The 22,921-nt window shown below is 47.3% G+C and overlaps 7 protein-coding genes and 1 non-coding gene across 15 annotated transcripts; 3 read left to right on the top strand and 5 right to left on the bottom strand.

Moving 5' to 3' along the window:
- Positions 1–168: 168 nt before the first annotated feature.
- defl (deflated) lies at positions 169–3,452 on the bottom strand. Its single transcript, NM_140095.4, has 2 exons — positions 1,864–3,452; positions 169–1,806 (listed from the first exon to the last, which is right to left on the bottom strand). Exons 1-2 carry the CDS (start codon positions 3,331–3,333, stop codon positions 271–273), a joined length of 3,006 nt encoding a protein of 1,001 aa, NP_648352.2. The 5' UTR covers positions 3,334–3,452; the 3' UTR covers positions 169–270.
- Positions 3,453–3,680: 228 nt separating this feature from the next.
- Positions 3,681–6,461, top strand: nbs. Of its 2 annotated transcripts, none has more exon segments than NM_001259773.2 (4): positions 3,681–3,770; positions 3,836–4,651; positions 4,715–6,249; positions 6,310–6,461. In NM_001259773.2, coding segments are annotated over 4 exon segments (2,451 nt in total). In that variant the 5' UTR covers positions 3,681–3,751; the 3' UTR covers positions 6,391–6,461.
- On the bottom strand, positions 6,411–7,547 carry CG14174 (uncharacterized protein). The gene is made up of 2 exons (NM_140094.2): positions 7,454–7,547; positions 6,411–7,389 (listed from the first exon to the last, which is right to left on the bottom strand). Exons 1-2 carry the CDS (start codon positions 7,533–7,535, stop codon positions 6,428–6,430), a joined length of 1,044 nt encoding a protein of 347 aa, NP_648351.1. The 5' UTR covers positions 7,536–7,547; the 3' UTR covers positions 6,411–6,427.
- Positions 7,548–7,730: 183 nt separating this feature from the next.
- CG18178 (uncharacterized protein) lies at positions 7,731–9,089 on the top strand. 2 transcript variants are annotated; one of them, NM_140093.2, is made up of 2 exons: positions 7,731–7,759; positions 7,809–9,089. In NM_140093.2, exon 2 carries the CDS (start codon positions 7,892–7,894, stop codon positions 9,014–9,016), a length of 1,125 nt encoding a protein of 374 aa, NP_648350.1. In that variant the 5' UTR covers positions 7,731–7,759; positions 7,809–7,891; the 3' UTR covers positions 9,017–9,089. The 2 variants fall into 2 exon arrangements, with proteins under 2 accessions (NP_648350.1, NP_001261647.1); NM_001274718.1 differs by lacking the exon at positions 7,731–7,759 and having other exon boundaries at positions 7,812–9,089.
- Positions 9,090–9,158: 69 nt separating this feature from the next.
- On the bottom strand, positions 9,159–12,551 carry vsg (visgun). 5 transcript variants are annotated; one of them, NM_168364.2, is made up of 3 exons: positions 12,476–12,551; positions 12,252–12,369; positions 9,159–11,128 (listed from the first exon to the last, which is right to left on the bottom strand). In NM_168364.2, the coding sequence occupies exons 2-3, from the start codon at positions 12,322–12,324 to the stop codon at positions 10,653–10,655; spliced, it is 549 nt and encodes a 182-aa protein (NP_729536.1). In that variant the 5' UTR covers positions 12,325–12,369; positions 12,476–12,551; the 3' UTR covers positions 9,159–10,652. The 5 variants fall into 4 exon arrangements, with proteins under 5 accessions (NP_648349.1, NP_729536.1, NP_001261646.1 ...); NM_140092.2 differs by having other exon boundaries at positions 9,159–11,131; NM_168362.2 differs by having other exon boundaries at positions 9,159–11,131; positions 12,252–12,551.
- sncRNA:838 (small non-coding RNA 838) lies at positions 10,000–10,072 on the bottom strand. Its single transcript, NR_002482.1, has one exon. It is a non-coding gene; the product is annotated as a small non-coding RNA 838 (non-coding RNA).
- Positions 12,552–13,047: 496 nt separating the features above from the next.
- On the top strand, positions 13,048–16,453 carry SH3PX1 (SH3 and PX domain containing 1). Its single transcript, NM_140091.4, has 3 exons — positions 13,048–13,942; positions 14,723–15,375; positions 15,856–16,453. The coding sequence occupies exons 1-3, from the start codon at positions 13,190–13,192 to the stop codon at positions 16,145–16,147; spliced, it is 1,698 nt and encodes a 565-aa protein (NP_648348.1). The 5' UTR covers positions 13,048–13,189; the 3' UTR covers positions 16,148–16,453.
- A 92-nt stretch (positions 16,454–16,545) lies between these two features.
- On the bottom strand, positions 16,546–22,544 carry CG16711 (uncharacterized protein). Of its 2 annotated transcripts, none has more exons than NM_168361.2 (2): positions 18,407–22,544; positions 16,546–18,337 (listed from the first exon to the last, which is right to left on the bottom strand). In NM_168361.2, exons 1-2 carry the CDS (start codon positions 22,102–22,104, stop codon positions 18,274–18,276), a joined length of 3,762 nt encoding a protein of 1,253 aa, NP_729532.1. In that variant the 5' UTR covers positions 22,105–22,544; the 3' UTR covers positions 16,546–18,273. The 2 variants fall into 2 exon arrangements, with proteins under 2 accessions (NP_729532.1, NP_648347.2); NM_140090.2 differs by having other exon boundaries at positions 17,166–18,337.
- Positions 22,545–22,921: the final 377 nt, after the last annotated feature.

Here is a 22,921-nt window from a genome sequence, read left to right as displayed (position 1 = left end):
GTTTCGATAGTATCGATACATTGTCTAATTCAAAGAGCATTTAACACTCCGATTGGAAATTAATATTTATTTTTGTTTTGAAATATTATTATCTGATTTTTGGTGCACATTTTCTTAACGCTTATCAATATTTTACATAAATAGACATTTAAGAAAACACAATTTCTTGATGAAAAACGTATATTTCCACTTTGGATGTAATGCCTAAACTAATATTTATATTTTTAAAAATATTTAATCTTAAGACATATAGAAACCCGTTTTTAATGTTTAAAACCTCCTCGTCTGTCCCACTGCCTGGGAAGTGCTCGGCGCTGGAGCGCCCTGCTTGCTAGGATCCTCCAGCACCCGCACCACCATCGAGGATTTGGGGCCAGTGCACCAGGTAATGCCATTCTCGTCCACCACGAATGTTTCCAGCGTCACCTGGAAGTGCCCGCCATTGGAGATGGGCAACAGGAAGCTGCCGGAGAGGAAATCGCGCTGGGGCTTTACAATCTGATTGAGGGTCACAGTATCGTTGGCGCCCTGCTTGGGCAGCTCTTGCGAGGATCGCGGTGGCGGCGTGATTAGCTGTGAGGTGAGGCTTAATTGAACGGACTCCACGCGACGGAAGTGTTTCTTCTGCTTGCTAAAGTGCTGCAGGACACCCTCGACCTTGATAACCAGATTACTGCCCGACTGGACATTCACGGGTTCGGTGGCGCTCCTTGGCTGCGGACTCACCGATAGCTTGATCTGTGTGGACTGCAGAATCTGGAAGAAGTAACGCGGCAGGCAGAGCGGTGTCTTTGTTATGATCTCGATCTGCGCAATGATGACATCCAAATGTCGGTTACTAATGGTCTTGGCATTGGCCGGCTCCTGTGGCAGGTTTTTTTGCATCTGCTCCATGCGCTGGCAGCTTGCGGCAAAGTAGCGCGTCTCCGGGTGATCGCCTGTGGTTAGAAATACAGGCGGTTCCGGAGGCGTGGCGTAGCAAATCGACTCGATGATGTGGGCGAAAAGAGCGCACTGAAATTCAGCCACCTCCAGAAACTCCAGCGTCACGTGATCCGCATCGAAAGAGGATTTGTATAGCCTAGCGTAAGTCTCCTCGCAGGCCTTTAGTGCCTTCACCAGCTTGCGCAGCTGGTTCGTGACATGACCAAACTTTTGCAGATAGTCGCGCGAGTTCTGGGCCAAACTTCCAGCTATTGCCGGTGGCGGCACAATCACCTGGGCATTCTTTACGGTCACAGCCAGGTGAAGGGTCTGCAGAAACTGCGCCCTTATCTTCAGATACTCCAACTGAAAGGTGCACGGATGCTGGGGCGAGGAGCCAGCTCGCAGGCTGGCCAGCGCTTGCTGATAGAGATTACTAGCCATTTCCAAGCGCTTCATCAGCGGAATTAGAGGTTCCGGTGCCACCTTTGGTGCATAATTGTCCCGCATGTAGGCGTATTCCAAGCCATAGTTAAGAATGCACTCCGCCTGCGAGATCTGCGACAGTGCCACCAGGAAATAGTGCATATGATCGCTGATCACAATCTGGGAGACCTTGGTGTAAATGTGAGCAGCCACATAGTGGTGACCATAGCGACTAGCAGTGCGTGCAATCCTATACAGCGTCCAGCAGTTAAGCCTACCGAGGCATTTCTCAAAGCACTGAACAACCTTTTGCGGCAGGTAACAGCCCATGGTGGTTTGTAGAACCAGAGAACTCAGGATCTCCACGCTGCGCAACTGTTGATCGCAATTCTCCTGGTCGATAATGGTGTTCAGCTTGTGCAGAATGAGCGGCAAACGAGCTAGCATGGGATTTATCTGTGGTTAAATTAGAAATTAGAAATTGTTTCATAGATGTATTAATGCATTAGATACCTTGGGCGGGGGCAACTCATCGGTGTCCATCGCGTTTTCGTCTACTATCAAATCTTCTGCGGTGGAAAAGGCGTACTTACGCAGCTGAAAGTGCTCACACAGACCCGCCAGTGCCTCGCACATAAGTTCCGCATTGGCTGGCGGATAGGCACCCTTATCTCCCAGGCTATTGGTCACGATCCCAATGAAGGATGTTCCAAATTCAGCGTTGGCTTTAGTGATCCTTATACCGTATGTCAGCACCCTACGGAGATCGCGGGTGCACTCCGACCGCTTGGCCGTGCAAAGGAGCAATCCTTCCATGTGCAGGTTGACCATATGAAGAATATCGTCCACCTGCTCGCCGCTGCCCTTTTTTTTTAAACCAAATGCTACTAGAACCGACAAAACTGCCATGGCCTGAGTGGCGGTGGTGTAGTCGTCCAGCTTGCTAATGCACTGGATGCACAAACGGAGCAGGGCTACGCGATGCTCGCGAAGCAGCTGCTGGCAAGTAAGCGGGCACTCGCTTAACTTCAGCAGGATTGAGAGGAAGAGGAACTGCTCCTTGGAATTGGTACACAATTCAAAACGATCAATGAGCGCTTTGATGGCTGGCTTGGGCCAGGCATGAACGCTCTGACGTCCGGCCAACTCGTTGAAAGATCGCAGCACCTGTATGCGTACTGGTGTCCTTAAGTCCTGCATGAAATCCAGCAGAACATCCAGCTGACCGGGCACTCCCACCAGCGTTCGTGATGACAATTGAGTGAGCGTGTCTATGATGGCCACCACAAAGCTCTGGGCTGGATATTTGGGCAGCAGATCCATGCACAGTCTGCTAACCAGTGACGCTGTGGTAGCCTCGTGATGCATGTGTCGCAACACGGGAATCAGGAGCAGCTTCATTGGCACCGGCACCTGAAGCGATTCGATCATGTCCGAAATCTTGGCGCACATGCTGATGGCAAAGGAACTTGACTGGGCGGCAAAGCAGCTGCTGGCATAGATGGCAGCCTCCACCTCGACGGTATCGTGGCTATCCAGAGCACGTCGAATGGCATGATGAACCTGTTGCTTCTCGGGAATCACACGGGAAACGGCGCCCAAGGTGCGCAGGAGGAGAGCACGCGCCACCGGATCGTTGGAGTGCATCACCACAAAGATACAGCGCACAAAGCTGTCAATGTTGAGGATCTTGTCCAGATGATTCTCGCTCTGCTGGCAAACACGGAGCACCCAGAAGCGCAGCAGATTCGATCCGCTGACAAAGTAATCGGCCAGCTTAATGAACGACGAGTTGATGAGAATGGGAAACGGATACTTCTCGAAGAGGCGCGGAAAGCGGACGACCGCCTCGCACTGGATTCCCTGCTTGGTGCTCCGCAGTCCCTTGTCCAGTTCCATGAGCACCGCATTCGAGTCGTGCTCATTTTCGTTAAGGAAGCTCTCGTTGAAGGTGCTCACGCGGGTGCCGGTCAGGTGAGACATGGTTACAGGTTTCCTCACTCACATTTATCGCAGATAAATCGTGTTTATTGAGGTTTTCATTAGCCAAACGACACAAAAACAAACCGGCTGCAAATGCTTCTTCTTGCTAATTTGTCGTTCGTAGGAAACTCCGGTATCATTGCAGCGATAGCTGGTCACTTAACAGTAAAAAAAACGTTTGAATCCAAAGTCTATATTGTCAATTCTTTATAAGCGTTTGTCGATCGATAATAAAATTATCCTGATTTCTAAAATAAGAAAAAAATCAATTTAAGAAACAACTATTAACTTAGAAAATTATGTAGAAAGTGATGTAGCCTATTATTCTCACTCCTTCTTTGTCTCTGTGTAGATAATTTGCAAATCTGCTAAGGTCACACTGCTCGCTATTTGTTGAATTTGTTAATGTTTTGAAATTATGTTTGTTTTGACTAAAGGCACGTAAAAATGGTCTAAAACACAGAGATTATTAGTTTATTCATTTTTTAAATACTCTTTATAGATGACGAAAAGTTTGTGTTGTTTCCTGGCAAAAAGGTGTACACCATTGGTCGCCTGGCCACGGATTTAATTGTTGCGCAGGACCTCAGTATAAGTCGCAATCATGCCCAGCTGCTCATCCAAACGGAAGCGGATGGCGATGACACCCTGCATATCGAGGACCTTGGCTCCAGATATGGCACTTTCATTTTCCCCAAGAATTCCCAAAAGCCGCGCAAGGTGCCTGCCAAAACATCGACTCCATTGCCTGTGGGCACACGCTTGCGATTTGGCGCAAACATGAGCATTTGGCAGGTGACCCAACTGAAGTTGGTTACAACTGTCTCCGCATTAACGCGTTCCGAGGTCCAGGAGCTCACGAAGATGCTTGAACCCATGGGCGGCACGGTCACTTCGAACTGGACCGAAGAGTGCTCCCATCTAACCATGAACGAAGTTTCGGTGACCGTGAAACTACTGCACGCTATGCTCGAGAATAAGCCGATTGTGACATTCCCCTACTGGCGAAAGATGCTGCAGGCAGCGCAGAGCATCCATGTCAAGGAGGGCTGGCCTCAGCCGGAGGATTACCAGCCCACCAACATAGATGTCACCTGGCGTCCTGAGCGTACCCGTCTCTTCGCCGGCAAGACATTCGTCTTCATGAACCGCAAACACTTTGATATGTACGGATCAGTTGTGCAGAAGGCTGGAGCCACGTGCAAGGACATCAATTCGGGTGTGCGCAAAACATTCCTAACAAAGAGTGATGTGATAGTCATACAGTATGTGCCATCGTCCCAGTCGCAGGCCACTGAATCAATCAATAGTATACAAGATAGGTGTAAATATATTGCTCACATCACAGCGTTTAAGTATTATTATGTATTATAATTTTTAGATATTTTGGAACAGAATGGTCGACGTATTATCCAGGAGTACGAGATTGGCATGGCCCTAATACATTGCTCTATAACAGAATTCTGCAACCCAACGCACAAGTTCATCTCCGATTCATTGCCCACCACGGAGTCTGTAACTTCCTCGATGGCCTTTAACTCTTCGATCATTGTGCCCAACACGGAACGCCACTCGGCGCAATCCAATGCCACGCCCATTTCCGAACTGGTGGTGCCTGAGTCAATTGAATGTGAAATGGAACAAGATGCTTCTAAGCCCCATTCGGAGGACCAAGCTTCTTTGCGTAAGCGGAGTCATGCCTCAACAGTTGACTCCTCGGACGAGGAGAAGAAATCAACATTGTCTAAGCGAGCTAAATCGGATATCGCTACGAAACTGACCATGAAATCAAAGAATGCCATATTGTTGGACTCGTCTTTGGAAGAAGATGTGACACCAGCTCCGGCGCCTGCTCCAGTTCAACGAGTAACAAGGCAGAGCAAAGCCATCGCTGAGGAGAAATCCGTACATCCACCTGTTCCAGCTGCGAGTAAGCACATAACACGGAAGACCAAACAGGTTTTTTGTGTTGACTCATCGGATGAGGAGAACGAAAATGCTCGGAAACCAAAAGAAACGCCAGCTCCAACTATCCCTTCGATGGCCAAGAAGAAAACGGAAGCACCCGTTGCCACCAGGATTTCACCACGACTCAATGGGAAATCATTGGCCACAAATATTACCAACCAACCGGCTGACAAACATGCAGTGCCTGCAAAACGTCCTGTTTTATCGGTGGCCTCGAGTGACGAAGAAGATGAAGGGGACCTATTTCAATTCCGTAAATCTCCACAGAAGCCAGCAGAGACTGTGGTTCAGCCAAGAATCGCAGGCAAAGGCAATGCACCTGCCAGAATCAGTGTAGTCGACTTTCTAGAGAAATCACAGGCACAAGAACCAGCTCCAGTGCCACCCCAATTGGAGTCCCAATCCCAGACACAACCGCGCAAGCGTTTACGCCTTGAGCTGCTAAACGAAAGCGACAGCGATGATTGTGATAATCTTTTTAACTTTGCAGACAGCAAAAAGAAACGAAAGACGCAAGAGGCTCAGAGAAATGATGACTCCACGGATGGCTTGTTTAACTTCAACTCTGAAAGACCGTCTGATCATGATGACGAGGATTCCCGGTTAACCGAACCATTTGTACCCGAAACGGAAAGCAAGAAGCAATCCAAGTACATAGTGGCACCGCGTAGAGATAGACCCAAGAAAGTGGACATCAGTGGTTGGTTATCGTGTAGCAGGCTAAACGATAATATCAAATCCGAAATAGATGCAGACTCAGTTAAGATGGAAACCTCTATTAAGGCGGATCCCGATGAGGAGCAATGGCTGGCCGCCATGAAAGACAGCATTGAGGTGCGCATGTGCAACTTAAACATTGTCATTCGCTCCCAGGAGGAAGTGGATGCTTCTCTTGAGGATTCTGTGAACAAGCATGGCGGCCGCAAGAACTTTAAGAAGTTTGTAAAGGTGAGTCTCGAATTAATAACAAATATTAAAACGACTTATTTATTTGTGTACCTCTGTTAGACCAAAAATCCTCATCCCCAAAAGCGAATTGTTGCGCTTAAGAGTCTTCGGCTGGCTGATGGTATGGTAACCTGTGTTTAATGTCGTGCCTAAACGTAATTAACCGTCGCTTGTGAAGTTACTTTATTTTGCTAACAATAAACTTGCGAAATATGTTCAACGCCTTTTCCGGCTCCTTGGACAACTTGCGATTGAACATCGTCTGTGCGGCCAGCCACTCGTGCTTGGCTATCTTTCTGGTAAAACAACTTTCTGGAGGAGGATTCAGTTTCCTGGCCTGCGACTCGCGTTCAATGAACTTCTGTGCATCCGCCACCGTGGCCAGAACGTTTTCATTGAATGTGGGTTTCTTTGTATCTTGAACGGGTGTTTCCTTCCTGGCAATTATGGTGCCCACATCAGATTTGGCCAACAGTTTGGCTTTTTCTACTTTGGTGACGACTTTTTTCGGTATCAGGACAATGTCTGGTGTTTCGTCTTTCTGCGTTTGGTTATTAGTTCTCGTTGGAGGTTCTAATCTGGCAGGAAGCTCTTGATTCTCCGCCAGAAACTTGTGCTTCTCCACCTGCGGAAAGTTAGCAATCTGGGGGCGCAGTTTGTTGTAAAGTATGGCACTTTTGCCGGCCTGCAAGGAGCTCAGTTTGCTAATCTTGGCAATGGCAGCGATTAGCAGCGTGGTGAAGTCCATGAAGAAGTTGTTGCGCAGGAGTTGAGTGAAGTATGCGGCTGCACTGAGGCAGCATTCCCTGATCCGCTCGTGCAGATGATAAAAACCCAGGAGACGCACCAAAATAAACTCAAAGCTGCTTCGCGTGGGCATGGCTCCGCCCAAATCTTCATCGCACACATCCGGCAGCACACCGCGAAAGTTTTTCAGATCCCTGGCCAAATCCAAGCGCAGCAGGCGGCACAGTGCCGCATTAAGTTTGCAGACGGAACGAAATCCCGGCATATTGCGGAAGGAGTTCTTCCGGCGAGCCATTAGTCGTCCAATCATCGCCGCCGTCTCCTCGAAATCCTTGGCATCCGGTTCGGACAACTGTTGCAGGAACCTGTTGATGACCACGAACACATTTTTTGCTGTTTGGAAGGAGAGATCCCTTGATTTTGTGATTGTTTCAGATGGCCAAGGGTAACAACATACCGAAACCCGTGTCCTTCACCAGCAGCGTCACCAACGGAGGTTGTTTCAATTTAAAGTCATTCCAAAAGAATTCATTTTCCATTTTCGTGTTGTGGTTTGAAAATTCTAAATAAAAGAAACTGTCCGTCAGAGCTGTTTGTTTTTTTATAGCTAGATTTGTTGTATCGGAATTAGCCGAAGTCCACAGCGCCAATACAAAGTATCGGTATATATTTAAACCATATATAGGCTATGCATCTTAATTCTATAAAAAATTTATACATTCATTAAATATTTTCTAATATATACACTTTCGGTTAGATTTTGGTAAGCAGATTGTCATCACTAATTCTAGCTTTGATTAGTCGGCCTTTAGTTTTTTGTTAAGATCTGGTCACACCGCCGTTTACACGTGCAAGTTGAATTCGAAAAGAAAACATTTTAATTTTCCGGTAAAACATGAAGAAAAAGCAGGTGGAAAGTGCATCCGAGGAGGAGGAAGTGCAGTCCGAAAACTCCGAGGCTTCCGACGAGGAGGAGCTACAGGCAGAGGACTCCGACGAGGACCAGCTGCAGGCGGACGACTCCGAAGACGAAGATTCCGATGGATCCGAACTGGATCTGGACGCCAGTGACACCGAATCCGATGAAGATGATGGTGAGGAGGAAGATACAATCAAACCGCAGCCCAAAAGCCGTGCCGAGATTATCGACGAGAAGATCCACACCAAGTACGAGCAGTTAAAGGGCACCCGGCTGTATGTCCGGTTTCCCCAAAAACTGCCCCTGGACTTGGATGAATTCAATGCCAAGGTGAAGGCTCTGCATCCACTGGTTCTGAAGTCCACAAAGCCTCGCCAGAAGCATGCACGTTTCTGCCTCGTCGATTTCAAGTCGAAGGAAGATCGCGATCAAGCCTTTAAGGATATCAAGGCTTCGATCGAAAAGGATGACAAGCACAAGGGCTTATTCGTATCACTGCCTAAGACGGATTCCGATGATTTTGTCAACGAGCTGGTGACCCGCAAGCAGACATCCATCGTAAACAAACGTACCAAGGCCCTGATGAAGCGTGCTACTAAGAAGGTCCTCACCAAGGGTAACTTCACCTCGTCCGTGGTCATTACCAATCTGCCAAAGACCAGTTCGTTGCCCCAGGTGCGCCAGCTGTTCCACGACCAGGCAGTGGACATTCAAATACGACCGGGCAAGGGTAAATTCCGGGACTACAGCACGGCGACCGTAACCCTGCCAACGACCCACGATGCACGCAAGGCCATCAAGGAGAAGCTCAGCCTGGCTGGCACGCCACTTATATTGCGCTTCAACACTCAGAACAAGCGGAGCTCTAAAAATAAGCTCAAGCGAAAGGCCGAGAAAGGGAAATCCCCAGAGAAGAATCCACTGAGTACGAAACAAAACGATAAGAAGTCCAAGTCGGAAAAAGGAGAAGCACCTAAAATTAAGAAACCAGAAGTAAATACTAAGCACCAGCCGAAGGAAAACCTTAAGAGAAAGTCGCCCAAGGAGAAAACACCTAATATTAAGACACCCAAGAAGTTAAAGAAACTAACCGCAGAATAGAGTGTAGTTAATGTTTGATAATTTAAATAAAATTCCCCCCTTTTGATTGACCATTAATTAGGTGTAAAAAACCAATATGCGAAACGTGTTTCAATCGTAAATTCTGGTTTACAGTGGTTGCTAGTACAGTAAGAATGCAGTTAAATTTTTAAAATATTTATTATCGTACACGATATACAGACATAGATATATATATATAAATATATATATTATTAGTAAGCCGGCTGAGTGATTTACTGGATATACATTGATTGGTTACTTTAGCTTATATACTTATTAGATTTTCATGTGCAACAGAGTTTTCGTTCATTTGCGTAAACTTGACGGGCTTATGTGATCGATTTGTAGCTTCAAATGTGTATTAATCCAACAGCAAGCGCGGTATGGTTAGGTAAACGTAATTCATATGTATAGTTTCCATTCTAGTACAAAATATTCAACATTTGCGTGTATGCATTAACATGGGGCTTTCATCGAATCTCGAATCAAAATCTACTTCAGCAGTATACAAACATGTGTACATTTGTTTATATCGCATATAAACGCATATCAACCGTGCACGGCAATCCGTAAATCCTGTTGCTGTGCATCGTTAGTAGCTATATTGATTTTTTGCAATACTACGGACCCCGGGAATGGCGGGGTGAGCAGAATCGATAGAACAAGTGGGCAAAGACCGGAGAAAAAATGCACATTAAATGAGAAAATTGAAACGCGTTTCCCATTGTGTTTAGCTCGGTTTTAGGTAGTACATATGTATTCTTAGTTCCTAGAATGAATCGATTTTAGTTATTCAAAAATTGTGTAAATATAATAAAAATTTATATTTCCTTTTCGTAGCTCCCTATGAATTACAGAAACAAAGCCGTCGCCAGCCGCTTTCCACTTTCTGATCTCTTCACTTTCTCGCTATCAAGCAGTCTCACATATTTGCTGTTATTTGTTCTTACTCCTCTCGTCTCGTTTCGTTTCGATCTCATAACTCATTTCTCGGTTCATGGTCGCCCTGGGAAGACCCTGTGACAGGCTCCCCGGACTCCTCTTATATAAGGCGTTGAACATCCGCTCAAGTTGCTGATAAACTGATGTTTGCAAAAAACCGTACCCTTACATATTGAATGCAATGCATTAAAGGAAAAATATTTACTTTGTTTTTACATTTTCTGTATGACTGAGATAAGGGAAGTAATTCAAGAATGTAGAGCCTGCTCCTACTATCTGGGCCCGTATTAAATCCGCTCAGGGGGTTATCGTTTCAATTTAAGAACTGACTTTACTTGACTGCCGTTTGTATCTCTGTGTGTGTGTGTGTGTTTTGTTGGGGAATCGGGGTATAGGGGCATCTCTTTGGATATTAATTATATTGGGTAATATGGTGTGGCTCCCCGCTTTTAAATTACGTGTGCAGCAACCGATCTCGGGCCGACGGCGAGCAGTTTTGTGGAGCTGCAGCCGCACCACCACCACTGCCACCCATGTGGGTGGGTGGTGGTGGTGGCGGCTGCGTTGGCGGCGACCTTAGCGGTATCGAAGGCTGGACAAACCGCACGCGCTCCGCATCCGTGGATGCGGCACTGCTGCTGGCCGCCGCAGCTCCGGCTGCCGCATTGAAGGCCGACGTAAAGGCGGTGGCGGCTCAAAGGGTGTGGTAGTTGCGCTCGTTGCGGGCCTTGTAGAACTTGTAGGCCACTAAGCCGATAGCGAGCAGGCCCAGAGTCAGCACAATGCCGCCAATGAACGAGGATCCATCGAAATGACCGCACGGCACGGGCTTCGGCGCCGGAGTGGTTGATGTGTGTGGCGGCGGCGTAGTTGTGGTCGAGTTCGGAGACGGAGTGGTCGTAGATGTAGTTCCAGGCGTGGTGGTGGTCGTTGCCGGAGTGGTGCTGCTGGTGGTGCTGGCCGGAGTGGTGCTGCTGGTGGTGCTGGCTGGAGTAGTGGAAGTTGTGGTCTTCTCAGTCGATGTGGTAATTGGTGGCGTCGTCGTGGTCTTTTCAGTTGTGGTGCTCGTGGTTGAGGTCGACGGTGGCGTCACAGTAGTGGTGGTGTCCGGCGGAGTGGTGGTGTTCTTGGATTCCTGGGTGGTGGTGTCCGCTGGAGCCGGTGTGGTCACTGCTAAGGCAAATAAAAAGAGTTTATAAATATTAGCTTATGATAAGTTCGTAAAACTATTTCACATCAGATAGACTCAAGTGTAGTAAATATTATAGTAATGAACCCAATGTGTGGTTTTTTTTAATCAACCCTTTTTGATACGTTCATATTTCTTATTTCAGAATGAATACATCGTAAAAAAATAATTTTAAGTAAGAACAGCGCCTATCATAGCTTCAAAAAAACAGGGCTTGTGTGCAGTAATCAGCAACGAATATTATAGATAAAAACTTATGCGTCACTCCAAAGTTAAAAGCAAATAAATTGGTAAGCATGATAAGTTCACAACGACTCTTATTGATCGATTTCCAATATTTCAAAAAGCACAACGAATACACATGTTTTGTAAGAATTGAAAATAAAAATAGTTCCATTGCACATGTAAATGATGTCAAAATTGTCAAACAAAATAGAAAAACGTAACAAAACAAATTGATTTGGTTCGGAAAATAAAGATTACTATATTCAAAATAGGCAGCATTTAGGTGATATTTATTTGTATGCAATAATGGAATTTAAGGAATGGAAATTTAAGAAAGCTGAAAAAGTAAACATTAAATTGTTTGTCAACAAAATATGGTCAAAATCTCTTTAAATCCTAAAATATGTACAAATATTTTCGTATGGTAATTAGGACGTGACGATTTAAATAAATGCTTGCGAACAAAATATGGTTACAGCTCGGTAAATACATATTTACCAAATGTCCACAAATATTAACGTATGGTAATGTGACAATTTACGGACTTTCGTAAATTCCAAGTTTCTTTTGGAAAGCTGTAGATTTGCAGTTCTTATGCGGAGAACATTCCCCCAAAGTCGGAGTAAGAGAAAATGGCCGGAGAATTGATATTCAATATAGGAATTGGCATTTAAAAAACCCCCACATCCACACACACGCACATTCATGCACACACACACCCACATGCCCGCACGGCGCACACACGCGAGGGGTTTGCGCACACGTACGCATGCACATGCAAGCGTGTGTGTGTGTGTGTCCGAGTGCATAATTGAGAAATGAGTGTTCGGCGTGTCTTCAATTCGATTTTAATTCGGTGTAATTTGATCAAAGACTCACCTTCTTCGCACAAATTCGCGGAGAAGAGGCCCACAAAGAGGCACAAGATTAGGAATTTCGCCTGCCGATTCATTGTGGTCGTTAAACGCTGAGTACTCGAACGACAAAGTCAGCAAATCTGCAAGGCAAAGAAAATACGTTTGCGAAGTGGTTGGGGATTAACAGATACCGCTGGAGTCAGTATTGCACAACTGGCGATGTCGCCGAGCTCCGATTTCGCTCACCCACAAATTAAAGCAAGGCGCAATTAAGGAATGAATAACACGACACGAAGACCAGATTCTTTTATGCCAACTCGATACTTCGATGCATCCCGATACATCGACAGCTGAGCCGTGCTCTGCAGCCCTGGCACTCGGCGCTTATCAGTAGGGGGAGACCGTAATGTAGTTGAAACGCCTCGCATTTGGTGCAATATAAAATTATGATCATAAATTTGTCCTTATATTTTACTTGATTTATTACTATAAAATTGTATACCCACCTAGCAATTTATTTGAAATATTTGTAGGTTAAATCTATATAAACATAAGTAATTTTTCACAGCTAAATCTTTCTTGATAACGCAATAACTCATTAATTTAATTTGATCGACTTAAATGTACCATTTATATTATTTTATTTTAGTGAGTATATAGTAGTAGTACAGTATAAATATGAAGTTTTTATAATTATTTATCAAATTAGAGAGTGCCTCTGTTCCAAGTGTAGAATTCAGGTGTGTTGGGGGAATACCCCTAATAAAATTGCTGTATCATCATTATATCTTGTTGCTGCAGAGCGAAGAAGACGTCAGTGTCAGTTTAATTCCGTAATCCAAGAAACGGTAACACTTCACACTTGGTGATTCAGAATTAGTAGATATTTCTTGTCTGTTTATGGCCCCTGTGAAGACAGGACTCGAATTAGCGTAAAGGAACGACCAGGAGAGCACCAAGATGACCTCGTACGTGCGTGCCATGTACGACTTTACCGGGGAGCCGGGCTCCTCGGAGCTCTCCATCGCGACTGGCGACGTGCTCTCGGTGACCCGGAGCGATGTGGGTGAAGGCTGGTGGGAGGGCAAGAATGCCCGTGGCCAGATTGGCCTCTTCCCGGCTGCGTACGTGGAGGTGATGTCGGCGGCCGAAGCCCAGAAGCTGAGCGCCAGTGGAGCGACGTCGGTGCCACAGGTTCCGGATCCCTTCGCCTCGCCCCCTTTGCCGCGTTACGATCAGACGGCGGATGATGATGGCAGCAACTGGGATGATGAGGACGATTGGAGCGACGACAATGACACGTACTCGGAAATTGGTCCAGGTGGCCAGAAGTCTGCGGGACAGTCGGCTCGCGCTGGCGGATTGTCGCATTCCACCAGTGACTACGATAACAAACACCTGCCCATCGCGCCCAACGATGATACCCAATCACTGGCCTCCGTGGCTGGTGGGACTGGTGCTGCTGGCACCGTCAAAAAGGGCATGTTCGCCAAAAGTTCCGATTCATATATACTCGGCTTGTCCAGCACCAAGGAGAAGATACCCGAATGCGAGATGGCCTACATTACACAGGTGGAGGACTCGATCTACCAGTGGACGCAGAACCATTCGCCCTACTCCGTTGTGGTGGCCAGTCCCAAAAAGGAGTCCAAATTCAAGGGGATGAAGACGTTCATTGCCTACCAACTGACGCCTAGCTTCAACAACATATCCGTAAGTTGGCCAACCCTGATATCGCCGTGATTAACAACACAATACGATAAAGCTCCGACCGTTGGCGCATGAGTGTGTAACTACGGGTGCAATATTTTGTTGATAATATGTGTCTGTGCTGTGTTCGCTACCCTCTGCCAAGGGTAATTTGGGCTGGTTCATGTGCTCACGAGCAGATGGAATGGAATAAAGAAAGACCAATCCTTTGTTTATCGAAACTCCGCACTAATTGCCGGCCAACATTTTCCAACTGAGTTGACCTTAAAAGTGACCCTTTTTTGCTGAGAAAATTTAAATGGAGATCATATCCATTTCTTTAATTGGTTTGTTTTATTAAGACTCTGAAAATTGGCTAAATTTATCTTTTTATTTGTTAAAGTTTTAATACTATTCAAAGCTATAGTTCATTTCTTATTAGCTACTTAAATAGTATTTTGATAATTTCGATCAACTTTATTCATTACAATAATGAGAAGCATAAATGCTCGACATTACTTTCGAACTGAAATCAAAGCTCTTTGTAAAGTTCTTTCAGTCCATTAAAATACACATACAAATAGGTAGAGCATTACAGAGTCGTAAAAGCACTTAAAATTCTTCTTTGTGGGGGCAATTCTGACCAACTGGTAGCCAGCGGCACTGCGATGATTGCTTGTGCTTGCGAACCGCCACGGGGAATGACTCAGCAACGAGCTCTGACCCCCCGAGCTCCGGGCTCCTCTTTGCGTGACCCAATCACAATTAATTGGTCATATCTAATCTGGGTTTCCCTTTCGTTAGGTGTCACGTCGCTACAAGCACTTCGACTGGCTGCACGAACGTTTGGTGGACAAGTTTTGCCTGATTCCGGTGCCACCGCTGCCGGACAAGCAGATCTCCGGCCGCTATGAGGAGCAATTCGTGGAGCATCGACGTGTGCAGCTGCAGGAGTTCGTCGACTGGGTGTGCCGCCATCCGGTGATCTCCAAATGCGAGGTCTGGTACCATTTCCTCACTTGCCGCGACGAGAAGATCTGGAAGTCGGGCAAACGCAAGGCGGAACGGGATCCCTACATGGGCGTCAACTACTGCCTGGCCATCTCGCCGCCGGACAAGAACCTGCTGCACTCTAAGGTGGACGCACAGGTGGAGCTGGGCACCCAGTTCATACACAGCATGGACGTGGCAGTACGCAACCTGAACAATATATCCAACGACATGGCCAAGCGCTCCATGTCGCAGAGTAAAAAGGAGTTCCAGCGCATTGGCGACGGACTCTCCGACCTGGCCAAGGCATTGGCCATCGATGAGCGGCGTGCGCCCACCCGAAACGCGGTTCCGCTCTCCGAGAGCGTCGGCCGCATCGGTGGCATCTTTATCGGTATTGGACAGGCCTTTGGCGACCAGCCAAAGCATGATTGGATTCCCCTCTCGGATCGACTTCACATCTACAGGTGGGTTGACGTCTCTATAAGTGATGGGAAGCATAGCACATTTCGTTTCATTCATCAGTAATTGATTAGCTGACTGAAAATGGGAATTCCACGACATGTGTCATTTCTATACTAGAAGTTACAATAGGCACATACATATATGGCTGAATTACTCACAATTAAAAATTTTCGATAGATTACTTTCTTGTAAATTGTTTTTAAGGTATCAAGTTTATTTATAAAGAACTCAAATTGTTTACTTTTAAGCAATGAATCAATGTATAGTTTCGCGAGAAAAATCGATTGTTGGCCAATAGTTTATTTTAGATTATTGTGGTTCTTACGCTGACTGACCTTTAGTTTAACAAGAAATATATACATAGATATACATATGTATAATATATATATAACTTCTAGAGAATGTGGTAACTTTCCGTCGCTATTTGTTTATAGAACGATCTAGAAGCATTATCTAATTCTTACTTTCACTTTTCCAAATAGGGGCGTTCTCAACTGCTTTCCGGACATCTTCTCCACGCACAAGGGTGCCATACAGAAGCGAAAGGACTGCGAGAAATTGGCCGGCGAGGGCAGGATGAATAATCCCCAGTTGCACGACGTTAACCGGCGCACAGATGTCGTCTCCTACACGGTGCTGGCCGAGCTGACCCACTTCAAGAGCGAGCGGGATACGCATTTGAAGCATACGCTTAAGAATTTCATTGCCGAACAGATTAAGTTTTACCAGGGCGTGGTGGCGCGCCTGCAGGAGGCCAGCCGTCAGATTGAGTAGATTGGCCCTTGGCCCATGGCGACGACGACTCATCGCTGAAGAGATCGACGGCTGGGAGCACAAAGAAACCGCACCGGGCACACACTTCCACACAGAGATACATAGCTGAAAACATTCGCACGCGCGCATTTCAAATGCCTTCGAAAGGAACTCTTACTTTAAGCGTGGTTCTAACTAAATGTTAAACAGAAAAAATATTACATAATGTTGTTTGTAAGTGAAAAGTTGCGTATTTATACAGAAATTAACTTTTATATGCCTATTATACACTGAACTTGAGATGCAAATATAACTATATTTATACAGAACCACTTGTGCAAGTGCATCATCTGCATCATAATCATCATATTTGGATGATCCAACCAAACCCGCTGAATTAAAAGTCTCGGTGGCGATTTGCTATTCTGTTGCCTTTATCAGCGAAATTCTCTAAAAGGGTTCTCTTTATTTTTCCATTTTCATGTTCATGCTTTTGCTTTGCCATTTTCGCGTTAATAAGTTTTGTGATTCTTGTGTTTGTTTGGTTTTTTTGTTTTTTTTTTTTGTATCTAGAACATAAGTGTTAGATTGCACATGTTAGGGATGATGATTTCATAAATAATCAGCGTAATAACTAGTAAAAACAAAAAGAAACACATTTCGGAATGGATACAAAATCGGTTGTTTGCCTTTTAGCGCTGCGCTTTGTTTTCGTTTGATTTTTGGCGAGGTCATAGGTGAAGGTGAAGGGTCCAAGGATTGTCCTGGCATTTTTGGAGGATAGTCGGATGTGGGTTTCCAGGGATGGGAATCGGGTTGTGGGGGGATCACTAAGTGTAATACATCTAGATAAAAACGCTATATACAGACACACGAGTTAATAATAATAATAATAATATAACGCAGCTTGAGATAATAATAATAATAATAGATTTTGGTTAACAATAATACAATAATTAGGTTTTTTTTTGCTTTTGCCTTCCGCTTTCGCGCTCTACATTATTTTTTGTTTACTTGTCGTGTTTTTTTTTTGTTTTTTCCTCTTTGTTTTCTTTTCATATTTTTTGTGTTTTTCTTTTTTGTTAACAAACTACCAATAACAAATTTTTACTAATTCAATTTAAGTTTTTTTTTATGTTTACTGCTCTCTGCTTGTGTTTACCACCTTGTTTGTTGTTTATAAATTATTGTTGTTTGCGTTCCGGTTACCTTGTTGTTGCTGTTCCTGTGTATTAAACTAAAGGAAAATCATGGTTTATCCTTTACCAATTCCTGGCGGTAAAACGGCCTATACGATGCCTCTAAATATATAGTTATTATTACACGCAAGTGTTACATATGCCTATATGTTTATGTTTATGCGCTAAAGTGTCTTGCGCTTCGGTTAGCTGAACCGTGAACCCACCGGACGACTCCTAGCCGTAGTCACCGCCGAAGCGTCCGTGCTTATTGCTACCGTTACTGCTCTGGACCGCTGCAGCCGCCGCCGCCGCTTGGGCAGCCTTCTCCGCCAGCAGCGCCGCCTTCTGTTGCATGTAGGGATTGAAGTGTTGCATGTACATGGAGGCAGCGGCTGCCGCCGCATAGTTGTTGGCATAATTGTTGCTCCTTTGGTTGCTGCTGCCGTTGTTGGCGCTCCATTGATGCTGCTGCTGCTGCTGCTGGAGCTGCTTCTGTTGCTGTTGCTGCTGTTGGTGTTGCTGTTGTTGGTGTTGCTGCTGCTGCTGATGTTGCTGCTGTTGATGTTGCTGCTGCTGTTGTTGTTGATGCTGCTGCTGCTGCTGCTGTTGGTGGTGATGTTGCTGGTGCTGTTGCCAGTAGCTCTGCTCCGCCATATAATTGCCGGCATCGCTATCCTTTTGATAAAGATATGAATTCAGCAGGGATTCGCGTGCGGCGGCAGCGGCCGCCATCTGATTGTTCTGGAACATATTCTCCATGGCCGCTGCCGTTGGATAACAAAATTTATTGCTACTATTGTTGCTGTGGTTTTGATTGTTGGCTGCTGGAAGTTGTGGTTGCTGTTGCTGCTGTTGCTTGGCCGAGGCGTGATAGTTGCTGTAGTCCTGCTGCTGATGCTGCTCCTCATAGCTGGCCGTCCTTGTTCCCGATCCAGGTGCTGGCTCCTTTTGAGCCCGGCTTGACTGTCATTCACCTGATGCCGTCACCGTGGTCCACTGCCATGGACTATTGTAGCCTTGTTTGGGATTGCTGAAAGGGAACGGATGTGGATTAATTTGAACAGATGGGAAAGATGATTAGGTTAGGAACATCACTCACCTTCCGAAGAGAGGATGCCACAGTGCCGAGTTGGCATCCATGCCGGCTGCTGCCGCCGCATCTGCAAGATTTTGCTGGTGCTGTTGCTGCTGCACGTCCTGGGCGAGCATATTGCCCCGCTTGCGCTGCTGCTGTGCGGCGGCGGCTGGGTGCATTTGCTGCTTGGCCTGCTCGAGGGGATTATAGGTGACGCAGGCTTTACTGGAGCGTAGTGTGCGTCCCGTACCTGCGTCACCCTTGGCCTGATCTGGAACGGCCTTGTGCATGGAGGGACGCCCTCGCATTCCGTCAAAGGGCACATTGAGAAGTGGAACCACGTTAGCCTCCGGTTCCAGCAGATTCGAGAGGGATTTAATGGTCAGTCTGGGTTTGTGCTCCGCAGGAGCTGGTGCCGGAGGCGCAGCGGTGGCCACCGGCACAGGCGCAGCGGCGGCTGGTGGTGGAGCAGCTGTTGTAGTTGGAGCACCGGATGAAGGCTTGGATTTGGTGAAATTGCTAATGGACTCCGTTTCTGTATCCCTTCTGGGTCGCTTGTGCTCCTGATGATGATGATGATTTGAGGTGGCAGCTGCCGATGATGTGGATGATGCCTCCTTGGCCGCCTCCCAGTTGAGGAACTGTGGCAATTGCGGCTGCAGCAGCTTTTGCATGAGAGCCAGCTCTACGGGATTGGTGAAGCCATTAAAGGAATTTGGTCCGCTGGCTGTACTTTGAGGAAGAGGTGGAGGCGGAGCTGCTGCAGGAGGCGGCACGGGAGTGGTAACCTTGGGCTGTGGCTGCTCTTCCGTCGACTTTTGTTTCATACAATGCTTGTACAGCTCGTCCAGATGCTGCAATCCAAATTGGTTGTTGTACAGCGGCAGGAGATTGCTCATAAACTTTCTTTGTAGTCCCAGCGGATCTTTGATCGTTTTGAAGAACTCCTGCGACAACTGGCCAAAATATGGTAGCCACAGCATCTGTTGGAGTAGCGCCAGTGTGGTTGCATTCAGATCCGTGGAGAGACTGGAATCTGCCGGAGATGGTGGTGTTGGTGCCACTGGGGCAACTGCAGGCGGTTTGGGTTGAACAGGCACAGGTTTGGGTTGTATCTGCTTGGGACTGGGACTTCTCGCTTTGCTTGGCACCACGATCACTGGATCCGGGTCTTTTGTCACCTTGGCCGCATGCTCCGATTCCGTTTTGAGGATGGCCTCCAACTGCTCCATGGTCACTACCAGAATGTTCGGATTCTGGATGATCTCCGGATAGGCAAAGGCCTCGGGAAGACGCAACTCCGGCCTGGTTGTCAGCAGCAATGGAATCTCTCGGGCCGGTGAGGCTAAAACTGCTCCGAGGCGATCCTTTGGCACGAGTATGGGGTCTGGGACCTTCCACTGCGGATTGCTGATCAGCATTTTCAGTTGGGTAAGTGGATCCGGATCCTTGTCCATCTTAATGCTGGCCTTGGGTCGCTTCTTCAGCGGCTGGCTGGAATCCTCCTCCTCCTCGTCGTCGATAACGACCGTTTCGAGTTTGCCATCGCGGCCAGCTTTGCCCAGATCCATGGGCTCTGCCTGTTGGGGATTGTTGTTAAGCTTGAGGAACTGCTCCAGGATGAGATTTTTAATGGTTTCCGACGTCGTCTCCACCTCAGCAGGTATGGAGTTGGCCGGCAGCTGGAGTTCCCGCTCCGGTGACTTGAGTATATCCGAACTTGAGGTCACCGCACATTGACTACGCGATTCTGATGGTGGGCAGACCTCCTCGCGTTTCTTGTAGCTCAAATCCTTGGGCGTCTCCTCGACTACGACGGATTTTTCCATTTCCTTTTCAGGCGTTGGTGTCGGCGTAGGCGTTTGGGTCATTTCCACAGTGGCTGGAGTGGGCGGTTGTGGTTCCGGCTCGGTGGCCACAGCTTCATGCTGCTTCTCGAACGCCTCGATGCCCAGGAAGAGCTCTCCGTTCAGGCCCTCGATCTCACCCGCCTCATTGAAGGACAGACACTTGGGCGCATCGTCGTTGTCCATGTTGAGTATGCGGGGCAGGTCCTTGTCGAGATCGGGTACACAAAACGAGCTCAGTCCGTCGCCGGAGGCTGAGGAGTTCGGCGGATTGGTTCCGTTGCCAGGGCGCGTCTCCTGGACGAGATTGTCCTCGCAACTTCGCTTGACCAGCGAGTCGAGCAAATCCGCTCCACTGCTGCCGTTTTCACTGCTACAATTCTGTAGCAGATCATCGGCATCGTCCAGCAGATCCTTCAGATTCTTAGTATTCGCATCGAAACACTCCACGGCATCGTTTCCACCCAGTGGCTTGTCCTCCGCCTCCTCGGGCAGGACATCCTCCTCAGGCAGCTGAACCAGGGCAAGATCTCCTTTCGGCAGAAACAGACCCGTCTTGGGACACAGCTGCATTTGCAGCGGCGAGGGTGTGGAGCTCTGATATGTGGGCGTATTGGTCTTGGTGGCCTTGGTGGAGGCATTCGTCTCCTCGCTGTCAAGCAGCCCATCGAAGCAGGGCGTGGGCGCCATCTCCGGCTCTTTGGCAGGTGGCATCACCACAACATCTTCGAGTACAGTGGCTAAGTGGCCGTTCTGCTGCTGCGCAGCATCACTTTCCTGTCCCTCTTCCTCCTCCTCCTGCTCTTCGATCTCGTCCGGCAATTGCGTGGCACTATCATCCCAATCCTGCAACAAAGTTTGCCCGATGGAGGGCATCTGCTGCTCCGACTGCTCCTGCTCTCGCTCATGATCCTCCGCCTGTTGCAACTCCTGCTCCTGGTGCTGTTGCTCCTCCTCCTCCAAACGCTGCAGATGCTGCTCGCGCTTGACCTTCATCAGTGGGGCGGCGGAGCCATGGAAGAATTTGACTATCCTAGTTGAGGAAGCATCTGTGCGCGGCATAGATCGCCAGCCATTGGTCGTCTTGGTCAGACGAATCCTATTCCGCTTGTCGTAGTCCTCGCAGCGCACCTCCACGATGCGGGTATCGTCCTGTTTGACCCACAGGAAGATCGGATTGACGCTGGGCGTCGTGGGCGAAGTGGCGGGTGCGGCAGCGGGCTTGGGTATTGGTAGAGAAGCAGGAGTGACCGCTGACACCACCTCCTTTTCCTTCTCCTGAACAGATGGAGCCTTGGGCTTGGGACTAATTCGCTTGGGTGCCGCCACATTGGATGCAGTGGCTGTGGATGTGACGTGCGTTTTGGTTTCCAATTTTACGGCCGCCGTTCGCGGCAAGGATTTGGCTAACGTCGGCTCCTCCGGCAACGGAGGATTGAGCGCGGCTATTTGCGGAGGAATTGGGGGATTCAGTGCGGGAATGGGTGTGATAGCTGGGGCAGCAGCCGGCACAACGGCTTCCGAGCTGCACTTTGGTTCCGTTTTAATGTCGCGCAGCACATTCTTATTGATGCGCGGCGTATTGGCCACCTTCAGGTGTCCGAACTTTTGCTTTGCCCTTGTGGCCTTGCCCCGTGCTCCCTTCCCTCGTCGCCGGGTGGTCTGCTCCTCGAAGACCAGGAATATATCACGGGCCACTCTCCGGCGCTCCGATTTTCGGTGGCAAACCGGCGGAGCGGCCTCCAGTTCCTGCTTGATGATGCCCTCGTTATTGTTGTTGTTGTTGCTGTGATTATTGTTGTTATTCGCACTCGCCTCCGGCTCATCCTGGCTAGCAGCAGCGCATTCACTTGGCCTGCAAGTGTTCCGGGGCATTTTACGGCCGTATCCGCTAGTGGTCCGTGATCCGTACTCTCAGATCCCTGGTCATTTTCCCATCATCGCTGGCTAGTCCACACTCGTCGCTCGTTTTTTTTTCTTTTTTGGCCTTTTGCTACTGCCCCCCGTATCCGGATTTTTCGCTCTCGCCTCCCCCGCCCCCTGCCCAGTTCTGATTGGGAGCAGCGTTCTGATTGGACAGCGGCCCAGGTAAAAGCCTTCGCTTTGGGGCTTCTATCTTCAGTCCGTTCGCATTGCCGCCGCACTTGTGCCGCTCCAGCGTTTCTAATTCAGTTGACCGTGCTATTTAACCGCATTCAGAATTAACTGCCCTGCTACACTGTGTGTTTTACGTTGACAAAATCAATGAATTTTTGTATGTATATGTTTTGGTTTGCTTTCGATATTTCGATATAGTTTTCTAAACAATCGCCAGCGCTTAATGACGGTAATCGTATGAGCGTAATCGAAAATTGGGGCTGCAGTCGGAAATTTCCCCAAATACCGATAGTAATAACGGTCATATTTTTAAAATTTTTCGAAATACGCAGTTTTGTAAATTTTAATTTAAATTTAAAGAATGCTGAATATGTTAATATGACTTAAATTTAAAATTACTAAAATGTAGTTTAAACGAATATATAGAAGAACAATTAAAAAAAAACTTAAAAAAGAAATATGTGTTTTTTAATTACAAAAACAAATATCTTATTACTTTCCCGCCCGACTTGCCAATCTGGGCTGTACAACACTGATATTTGTTTAACGGTAAATTGTTAAGCTTGTAGTCGTAGAAGAAAATTCAAACAACAAA

Source organism: Drosophila melanogaster, chromosome 3L (genome assembly GCF_000001215.4).
Source record: "Drosophila melanogaster chromosome 3L".
Lineage (NCBI taxonomy): Eukaryota > Metazoa > Arthropoda > Insecta > Diptera > Drosophilidae > Drosophila > Drosophila melanogaster.
This window is presented reverse-complemented; position numbering and strand designations above follow the sequence as displayed.